The sequence below is a fragment of the Benincasa hispida genome, chromosome 4 (genome assembly GCF_027475165.1).
Source record: "Benincasa hispida cultivar pf3 chromosome 4, pf3_genome.v1.1, whole genome shotgun sequence".
NCBI lineage: Eukaryota > Viridiplantae > Streptophyta > Magnoliopsida > Cucurbitales > Cucurbitaceae > Benincasa > Benincasa hispida.
This window is the reverse complement of record NC_143481.1, coordinates 2,852,457-2,862,512: the sequence shown is the minus strand read 5'-3', so window position 1 is coordinate 2,862,512 and position 10,056 is coordinate 2,852,457. Positions and strand designations below refer to the sequence as shown.

Sequence of the window (10,056 nt, the reverse complement as noted above, 5' to 3'; positions counted from 1 at the left end):
ATTATTATTATTATTATTATTTTATATATATATTCAGAAATCAGAACTATATATATATATATATATATATATACATACACACACATACATACTCAAGGCAGGGTGGGGTCAGGGTCGGGGAATATAATCCTTGTCCCCGGCCCTGAAAGGTAAATAGGGAAAAAAATTCCCCATTACCTTCCCCATTTTTCATGTATTTGGGGATTCCCCTCCCCGTTCGGGGTGGTCCCACGGGTTAAATGGACATCTCTAATTGGTGCATTGTTAAAATAAGATTGTCTGGAAATAAGTATGAAACTTTGAGGCGAATGGTTTGTCTAATTAATCTCAAACTAGGACACATGTTGAGAGGTCAAGTTAATGCATCAAATTGAGTTATGATTTATACTAAAAACTAAAAAATATGCTTGAGGACAAACATTGTTCTAAATTTGGGGGTGTGATAACTTGTAGAAATACTAGTTATTGTAGCTTTTTATTTAAAATAATTAGGAAATTAAGAGGAAAATGCATTAACTTGAAATAAAAATCATGTAATAAACAAGATTTGTGTTCATACATTTTCACAGCTCATTTTGAACATAGGATTTCTATGAAAAAAGCAAAAAATCAACCAAGGAACAAAAGCTACTGCCATGAACGTATAAGAAACAGATCAACTCCAAATATTTCACACTAAGAAGTACCATGCGATGAAGAAGTAAAAAATGACAAATGTGTGGGTGGTGAATGTCAAATCAGGATGCAAGTTGGTAGTCAACTTTGAGCCAGTCGCAACAGAACCAATGAATTTGTGAAGCAAGTAATCGGCGCAACAAGGCATAGAATTAAATGCATGGTGTCAGATTATCATTGGAAAGAGGCTGAGAAGCTTCCTTTTAATACCTATAAATAGCCCATCGAGATTCAAGTTAAGACTTACCAAGAGATTGGCCGAAATTCTGTCCAAATTCCTCCACGTCTTCCATCATCTTCAATCTTTCGAGCTTTGTTTGAAGAATTCTAAGTGAGAGCTTAGTCTTCTTCTCTGGAAAGTGAGAGAGCTCCACCACCTTCACAACAATCACTTAGAAGTAGCCAACACTAAAGTCAAAAGAAGCAAGAGATTGCAACCAGCAACTTGACACACTTCTTTCTTTTCATTTTATCTTATTATTCATCCATTTAAGTTTATATTAAGATATTAAGATTTAAAACTCACTAATTCTTAATATAAATATGATTTCCATTCATTTCCATCTATCCATACTTTCTTGTCTTTCCATTATGAGTAGCTAAATTTTTAATGGGTTGAGAAGACTGATCTAACATTTTTATAAATGTGCATAAGTAAAATTTCATCTTGTTTAATGCGTGCTTAATATATTGCTTGAATCCATTTGACAAATCAATTTAAGTAGAAAAATCAACTATTTGAGAGAGTAAGCGATTGTGGAATTTGTTAAACAAGGAAAGAAATGATTTTAGAGATAAAGTAAATCTTTCGTTTAAAATCAACTTGGTCATGCGGCTTAGAGATTAGATAAATGTGGTTCAAATATCAAGAGATTAGCTTTTCATTTTAAGAGTTGATAACATGAACGTCTACTTATGCATTATTTAAGAAAATGTTAGTGAATCTTCTCGACCCTACTTTATCAATTGGTTTTTCCTTCACTTCAATGCAAGTTGTTTTTATTGTGATTGCAACCACCATCAATGCTATACATTTATCATTCATCGCATCATCAACCATCGCATACTATCATTGCATCACATCCACATTATTCATCTTCACCACCACCTTCATCCACTACCACGGTCACTTGTAATTATTTAGTAGCCATTTCACTTATACAAACACTCATTCAACGCATCAATTGATATTCATCGCATAAAATTATTCATTGAGCCCAAACACATCTTTATTATAAGTCACCACATTTGACCTAGACTCACCAGGAAACATTGTTTAAATATAGACTTGGGTTTAAATAAGGAAAACTTAGGTTAATTCATATATATACATCAATTCATTCAGTGAAGACATGACATAAGGCTATTAATCAATCGTTTAATAACAGCATACAATATGGGGGGTGAATAGATTTTAATAAAACTAACTAAAATTTTTTACTTAGTGGGCCCAAATAACCAAATTAATACATTTTTAGTTAATAAGTAATTTAAACAAGAATTTCATACAAATACATTTACTCAAAAAAAAAAATCAATAAATTGGCATAAACAAATTGTAGCAATTAATTTTAAGAATAAATATTACAATTAATTTCATACATTAAACTATAATAACAAATTAATTGCAAAATCAAATAAGTATAGGGATAGAGAAAATTGGATAATTCTATTGTGGTTCGGTACAATTGGCCTACATCCACTTCTGAAGTTCTTTTTGGGTATTTCACTGGATGTTTTTGACTCATTCCACGGTTTAGAGTTGAACTACTACAATATTCTTTTTCCAGACTCAAGAACAAATCTGACATTTTCCACGGTTGAAGATCAAACTGCTACAACAACTCTTTTTCCAGGATCAAGAGCAATCCTTACAAAAATTTGAAAAAAAAAATTGAAGAGCACACTTACAACTCTTTCAATAAAGTATACAAATTGTAGCACACAACAAATCAATCATCACAATACAATATATCTCTCTCAATAATAAAATAAAAATAAGAAGAAAATTAAAGCTTAGAGAGAGCATCAATGGAGGTTTAATGAATTACGGAGGATTGTAAAAATGTGAACATTGTTCATTTAATTTTGGAGAAGATAAAGAGTTTAAATCGAGAGGAAAAAGGCGTAAACTAAATTTAATTTGGACCATTAGATGTAGGTAAAAGAAAAATGAATGTAAGAGATTTGAACTCAATTAGTTGTGAGATATGAACATAAAATAATATAATAATATATACTTTTTAATAAAAAAACATTTTTCTTTTAAAAATCAACAAAAAAAAAAAAAAAAAAAGTCTACCACGTGTTCAAGACTAATCATTGATATAAATACAAAATAATATTAATTTTTTTTTTTTTTTTGAAATTCATCCAAAAATAATAAACTAATGTGTTCGAATTTTTTTTTTTCACAGAAGACTCGTATTGTACAGTTAAAAATATGTACATTTCTGACATTCGTGATTTGTCACATTAATTTAAATTAACAATGTTATGAATAATCCATTTCAATTCTTTCCGTTACCTTCCGATGACAATTTACCAGGATCATTTTTTCCCCCATAAAAAAAAAAAAAAAAAAAAATCTAGAATCTTAGAGGGAAAATTGTTTAATTAAAAAAGAAAAATTTATTAAGAAAATAACTAAAAAGCAAAAAAGAAAAAAAGAAAAAAAAATCTTTTTGGTTCTTAGATTTTTTATGTAGTTGTTATTTGGTTCATAGGTTTTCAAATGTTACACATTTGATCATTAAATTTTAAGTTTCGTTTCAATTTAGTCAATAAAATGTTATAATTTTACCATTGATATTTGAGTTTTTTTTCGATTTGGTCCCTAAGTTTCAAGATTTTACAATTTTTAACCTTAATTTCTCATTAAATATTCATTTTCAATTATTAACGTCAATTTCTATTAATTAATTAAAAATAATTATGAAATAAAATTTAAAATTTAATTGTAAAAATGATAAAAAAAAAAAAAATAGTGAAACTTATTTAATTATAAATATTTTGATGATTATTAATTTATTAATATAAAGTAATACTAGAGATAGAAAATGAGTATTTAATGAATAATTGAAGTTAAAAGTATAAATTTTGAAATCTATAGACTAAATTAAAATAAAACTCAAATTTTAAAGATAAAGTTGTAATTCACTCCACTAGGGACAACCTTTGTTTGATTTAGCATAGGGAGGTTATTGATGGAGAAAGTCAAGTAGGGCCCTCTCAAAAGAAGGTTTATTTCCATTTGTGGACTCGTACTAAACCTCCAGTTTTGGACTCGCGAAACCCTCTTTGAACTCTGAAAGATGGGCGTAGACTCGAATTAATGTTCGTGTTGTGCTTCTGAAGGGAAGAGACAAAGGAGAACAACCCCCCGTGATAGATAGAGAGCTTGCCTCCTTGATAGCTGGAAGTTCCCCAAAAGTATGAAAAGCTGGAGGGCTCTCCTCTTTCAGTCTTTCCTGCCTTGAATCAGACGGCTGTTTCCGTAACTCCACTCTCGACTATCAAGACAGAGATGCACTACTCCATCTGGAAAGAGGTCAGAAATCCATAATAGAGTCCGACCTGGCACGATGAGTCTGGGGACCTTTGGGGTGGGTATATACCCTGAAACACAAAACTGATGGCTCTATTGAGACGTCTTGTGGCGAAAGGTTTTCACACAAACCTATGGGTTGGTTAAAAACTTTCTGTCAAGTCCCTGAGGCTTTTTCCTCAACCAAAACGAAAAAGGTTGTAAAGGTCGGAGCCTTTGATAAGCAAGAAGCCAATGTTCTTCCACAACACTGTGACCCCCGAAGCGATATTCTTCTAGTTACCGGATGAAATCCGGCACCCTTTCCTGTGCTGTGGGCTGAGCCCCTATCTCTTTATTCCCTCTTTTGGTTATATTCAAATAGCAGAGATTCACGAAGAAGTCTTAGTCACTGGCTACAGGTTTCTTTCCTACCGGACTGTTGGCAACGACGCTTTTGAATGCCCTAACTTTGAGGGGGTCGTAGCTTGATTGGTTCGAATCCAAGTCATGAGATGGTAGTGACGGTGAGGAAAAGACATAAATCAAATGAAATGAAATAATGGTGAGCCACCCGCTTCAACAACGGCTCCCTCGCATACAGCTCAAGTGGCGAAGGCCCTTTCGTTGGCTCCTAGGCTAAAGCAACGGGACAACATGAAAAAAAGGAGACGAAATATGAATGAACTGACCTAGCTGGTGAGCGATCCCAGTTCGCAACAGAAAATTTTAAAATTTAAGAATTAAATTGAAAGAAAACTAATAATTAATAACTAAATATATAATATTTCGAAATCACGGATAAAATAGAAACTAATCCTAAAATTTTAGGGACAAAAACGTATTTTTCAAAAAAAACCGAGAAAAAAAAAAAAAAACCATCTTTCCATGTGAGCAAACAGCTGATAAGCGAAAACCCAAAAACGAAATATCGAAGACGGGAGAAATGATTTCCGTTTGTTCTGCTAGAACAATTCAAGCTTCACCTTCTTCTATTCAGTTGTTTTTCCCTCGAAATCGTAGAAGAATCACTTCAGATGTTCTTCGATTTTCCGTCAATCTCTCCACTAGATCCTCGGATTACGATGAATATGGTGAAGCTCAATCCGAACGGAGAGCCAATTTCGCCGGAATCAGACTAGAAGAGACCGTGGACGTTAATCCCGGTAAAGTTCGTCTTGATTCTTGGATATCTTGCCGCATTAACGGCATTAGTAGGGCTCGTGTTCAGTCCAGTATTAGGGCGGGACTAGTTTCAGTCAATGGCCGAATTATCGACAAGGTACCGATATTTTTTCCGTAGAGAAGCTACATTTGATGACTTTGTTTTATTTATTTATTTATTTAGTTAGTTAGTTTCTTTCAGCTCTTTTGCTATGGCTATCAAGTGGTCTGTAATCTGGATGTTGATTTTATTTTATTTTATTTTATTTTTTTGCTCTAACTGTCCTGTTTTTTGTTCTATACTTGAGTTCTTAATTTGTGTGTTCATTGGCAACTTCTATATGGTTTTATACTCGAGCAGGTTTCTCACAATGTAAAAGCTGGGGATATGATCAATTGTACAATTTCCGAGTTGCAACCATTGAGAGCTGAACCTGAAGATATTGATTTGGATATAGTTTATGAAGATGCACATGTTTTAGTCGTAAACAAACCAGCACACATGGTAACGATTCAAAAGCCCTTATGTTTCAAGTCCGATATTGTTACTATCAGTACTATTGGAAGTCTTTGGTGGATGCAAGAGATCAATACTTGTGGATAAAATTAATAAAGTTGAAATTTGCACTCGTCTGCATTTAGGATTAGATCCATCATCCGCTTTCTGAATCCCTGTAATTACGTTTGTCTAAATCCTAAGTAGGGTTCCAATTTGTGATTGCGGTTTTCTCCATGATTCAGGTTGTTCATCCAGCACCTGGAAATGCGACAGGAACACTAGTAAATGCCATTCTTAACCACTGCAGTCTCCCAATGGTTGCAACATCAAAGGGGGAACTTCCATCGGATATGGATATTTCTGATGATGAGTTCAGTTCCGTCGAAATTTTTTCTAGAGTTTCTGAGGCACCTATTCGTCCCGGTATTGTGCATAGATTAGATAAAGGAACTAGTGGATTGCTTGTTGTTGCCAAGGTGATTTGCTCTCCCCTTTTAAGCTTCCTTGCTGCTGCTTATCTGAAGATAAAAGCAGACAATTCAAGTTTGATGCTTCAACAGCTTGCAGATCAAAATCACATGTAATACCATGTCTAACTCCTAAGTTTGTTGCATATGAACTACAGGATGAACATTCCCATGCTCACTTATCTGCTCAATTCAAGCTACACTCTATTGAGAGAGTTTATATCAGTCTTACGTGTGGAGTTCCTCCCTCAACTGCTGGACGTATTGAGGTACCAATTTGCCGTGATCCGAACAACCGTATCCGCATGACTGCAGTATCTGGAACAAATAACAACCCACATGCAAAGCACGCTGCTAGTAGGTACTTAGTTTTTCTTCATCTTTTATTTATTTTGGGTACTTAATTGTTCTCTAGTATATAACATATTTTAAATATTATTAAGTTTAGGCGTTCATGATGAAAAGTGGAAACACGGGACATTTCACAGGTATAAAGTAATGGAAATTTTAGCTCAAGGAGGTTCTTCATTGGTTGAGTGGAGATTAGAAACTGGCCGCACACATCAGGTGCGTAGTGTAAACTTCTTGCTTCTTGGGTTGCTACAGATGGGTAACTTTGTATTACAATCCATCAAACAATGCGTTTTAGAACATAAATTATATTCTCTAAACACTGTGTATATATGTGCAAAAACATACATTTCTTCTGTTTCTAAAAAATTTCTCTATGATACTGTTACATCTATCATTCCACTTGGGCTGCAGTTTCAGTTTTTTTCTCCTTTTGAATGTTGGAATGAAGTTTTTACTTTCTACTCGGCCTTAGGAGTGAATATTTGTGAAGTAGATCCGTGCACACGCAAAGCATATGGGAATACCGTTACTTGGAGATGATGTCTATGGAGGTACTAAGAGCATGGCCATGTCACTGCTTCGAAGTAGAACATCCTCTAGTTGTCACAGCCAACTTATGCAACATATTTCTTCATTGGAGAGGCCCTGTCTTCATGCTCTGACTCTTGGGTTGGAAAATAATTCTTTAAGAGCTCATTTAGTTGCATTCTTATTTCATTTGCCTTTCTTTTTTTGAGATGTAGATATGGTTTCTTATCTCTAGCATTTTGAAACTGAATGAAATTTCTATTTTTATTATTTTTCTCTTAGAAATGTATGCAGAATATCAAAACATTAATTTGACATATATTTAATTCCAAGTTTCAGATAAAACTTCCACTTTTTGAAAAGAAAGTTTTTAGAGAACTAAACAATAACGATTGCTAATCACATTTTTGTTCTTTTTTCAATCTAAAAAGAGAGAGCAAAAGCAAGAAATGTTAAAAAATATGTTTTCAATTTTTATGTTGAAAGAGCCGCAATAAAAGGTGAAAAACTAGAAACAAGGTCGTTAAAAATGAATCTTAGCTTGTTCATTTCTTCTGTAAACAACTAATTCAAGATCACTGAACAATTTGTAGGTTTGTACATCCTCACACAGGGAAGAATATACGATTTTCATGCCCACCTCCAACAGACTTCGCTGAAATTTTGAGTCAGCTTCGTGAAATTGGCACAAAAAGGGTAGCCCTTATTTTGTTTTCTTTCATTTTGTTTACTCGAGTCAAGCTCTTTGCATGGTAATTGGTTATTTTACAGATTTAGCATCCATCCATCATAATGAAGAACAATACCAAAAATGGCCTGAGGGCTACAATTGACACAACCAACCTCATCCATCGCTACCTAGATAGTAATACGTGCCTCCTTTGTGCCCCTTTTCTGGCCGCCCCCTTGCCATGTTAGCTAATACCAAGTCTTCTCTATTTACTAGCTATACTTGACCTTGTTCTTGCGTTTGGAATGACTATTTTATTGATTTACTTTCCTTTTGTACTTCATCTCTAACTTATTCTACTGAACTTGAAATAAATTTAAGTTGTTTAATGAATGGGTGGGAATTTAACAATACATAAAATATATTTTCTAAATGTTTAAATGATGTTTTTGGACATGAAATCATTGGAGACATGATAGATATGATATAATAACTAAATATCAGACAAAGAAACATAAAAGTTCTCCTCCTACTTGCTTCTTATATGTAGTATGAATATAGACCTTTGTTCTAGCTATGCCAGATTATCTATACAAGTGACGTAATGGAGACAAATGCCCAGACCAATTTTGAACTCTACATCATCAGGAACTGTACAGGAATATCATATCTTGTGGTTAATATCTTGCAAGTCCAATGCTACATAGTGCAACTGAAATAATTTTGAGCTTTACGACCATATTAGATGTTGAACAGTGGTTGCTACCATACGGTTTTCCCGTTTAACAAATAACAGAGTGTTATGATAAAAAGTTGCAGGTTACCAAATCTTAGCTGGAAGCCTCCGGTATCTGGCAAGTAGACTCATAGTCAAATGACTCGAGAATGAGAGACCAAGAAGGTACATTAAGCCCTTATATACGACGATTTAAGTTGGGATGTCTGAAGCTCAAATTTAAATTTTTGATAACTTAGATTCATTGAGTTTTTGAAATTTAAAATAGTTAGTCACATTCCCAGACGTTGAATTCTACATATTTCTAATCTCTGCCATTAATATATGGATTAATGAAACGTAGACATGACATCTTAATTCATTTCTTAAAATTTCGATGAAGAAAAATAATTGAATTCTCTCGTTTTGCCACCCTTCCTTTTATATTTCATTTCCAACTTTAGCAACCTTTCCGCCTTTTGCTTCTTTCCATAATAAGACTATGTTGGTGTGTTTTGCTCTGTGATTTTCCTTTGAAAATTTGTTTCAAATCATCAAGTTGATTTTCCTTTGAAAATTCAACTATCTGAATTTGATTACAAATATACGTAGGGAATGTTCCTGAATGCTCAATAACCCGTTATTGAAATTGAGATGTAGCAGCATGCAACAACGGCATAAGGAGCAGTGGGAGCCCCACACAGTATGGGTACTCCTGACGGTGTTTCTTTGGTCTAAACAAAATCATGTAAGCTACCTAGTTAGGGATATTAATATGGTATTTGTAAGGGCATAAAGATAATTAGCTAGAGAGTTAGTGTATTTGGTTATAAATAGAGGGAGAGGGATTGAGGGAAGATAGAAAATTGTTGAGTGATTTAGGACTTTGGGTATTCGGGCCTAATAAATCACTCAACAATTGCATACCTTCCCTCAATCCCCATTATTTATAATGAAATACACTAACTCCCTAACTGATTACTCTTATACTCTTACTAATATCCCTAACTCTGTACCTTACAAATCGTGGTCTGTGTTAAACATTTTCTTACTCCCCATGTGCGATGGAACCTCATGTTCAACTTAATATTGATCAGCCACCATTGCAATTAATCCATGTGGTTGAATATTCATTATCATTTGATTGCAAATATTCTTGAAGGATATTACTGCAGTAAATAGAGACTCCCTTGAGTGAGTTCAAATTGGGATTTTGGGATATTACAAGTTAACGACCGTGAAGAAGTGGACAAGCTCTTCTTTAGCAGGTTCATCTGATTTCAATAATATGTTTGATTTTGTAGACATAATTTATTGAATTGAAGTTGAACTTGCCAGTAATTTGAATACTAGTTATTTCCAGTGTTCTATGGTTTGCAACTTTGCATTCTTTGGTTTATGTATGAATGAGAGTGATAAATTGCCTTGAGTATCAACTGTTTTTCTCATTTTAGTAAT

General features: G+C 33.6%; 1 protein-coding gene across 10 annotated transcripts; it reads left to right on the top strand.

Annotated features, from left to right (window-relative positions):
- Window positions 1-5,034: 5,034 nt before the first annotated feature.
- On the top strand, window positions 5,035-9,803 carry LOC120076336 (Pseudouridine synthase family protein). Of its 10 annotated transcripts, none has more exons than XM_090313016.1 (9): window positions 5,035-5,483; window positions 5,727-5,870; window positions 6,107-6,340; window positions 6,490-6,692; window positions 6,820-6,898; window positions 7,179-7,354; window positions 7,807-7,909; window positions 8,697-8,784; window positions 9,211-9,803. In XM_090313016.1, exons 1-8 carry the CDS (start codon window positions 5,148-5,150, stop codon window positions 8,715-8,717), a joined length of 1,296 nt encoding a protein of 431 aa, XP_090169142.1. In that variant the 5' UTR covers window positions 5,035-5,147; the 3' UTR covers window positions 8,718-8,784; window positions 9,211-9,803. The 10 variants fall into 10 exon arrangements, with proteins under 10 accessions (XP_090169142.1, XP_090169143.1, XP_090169140.1 ...); XM_090313017.1 differs by having other exon boundaries at window positions 5,037-5,483; window positions 8,703-8,784; XM_090313015.1 differs by having other exon boundaries at window positions 5,043-5,483; window positions 6,490-6,688; window positions 6,780-6,898; window positions 8,703-8,784.
- The last annotated feature ends 253 nt before the right edge of the window (window positions 9,804-10,056 follow it).

What these genes read in the sequence shown, in the direction of transcription:
- LOC120076336 (XM_090313012.1), top strand. Translation starts at nt 5,148, where the DNA reads ATGATTTCCGTTTGTTCTGCTAGAACAATTCAAGCTTCACCTTCTTCT. An exon ending in GCAAAGCACGCTGCTAGTAG is followed by an intron (nt 6,693 to 6,774) that starts GTACTTAGTTTT and finishes AATATTATTAAG; the next exon opens with TTTAGGCGTTCATGATGAAA. An exon ending in AAACTGGCCGCACACATCAG is followed by an intron (nt 6,899 to 7,178) that starts GTGCGTAGTGTA and finishes TTTGTGAAGTAG; the next exon opens with ATCCGTGCACACGCAAAGCA.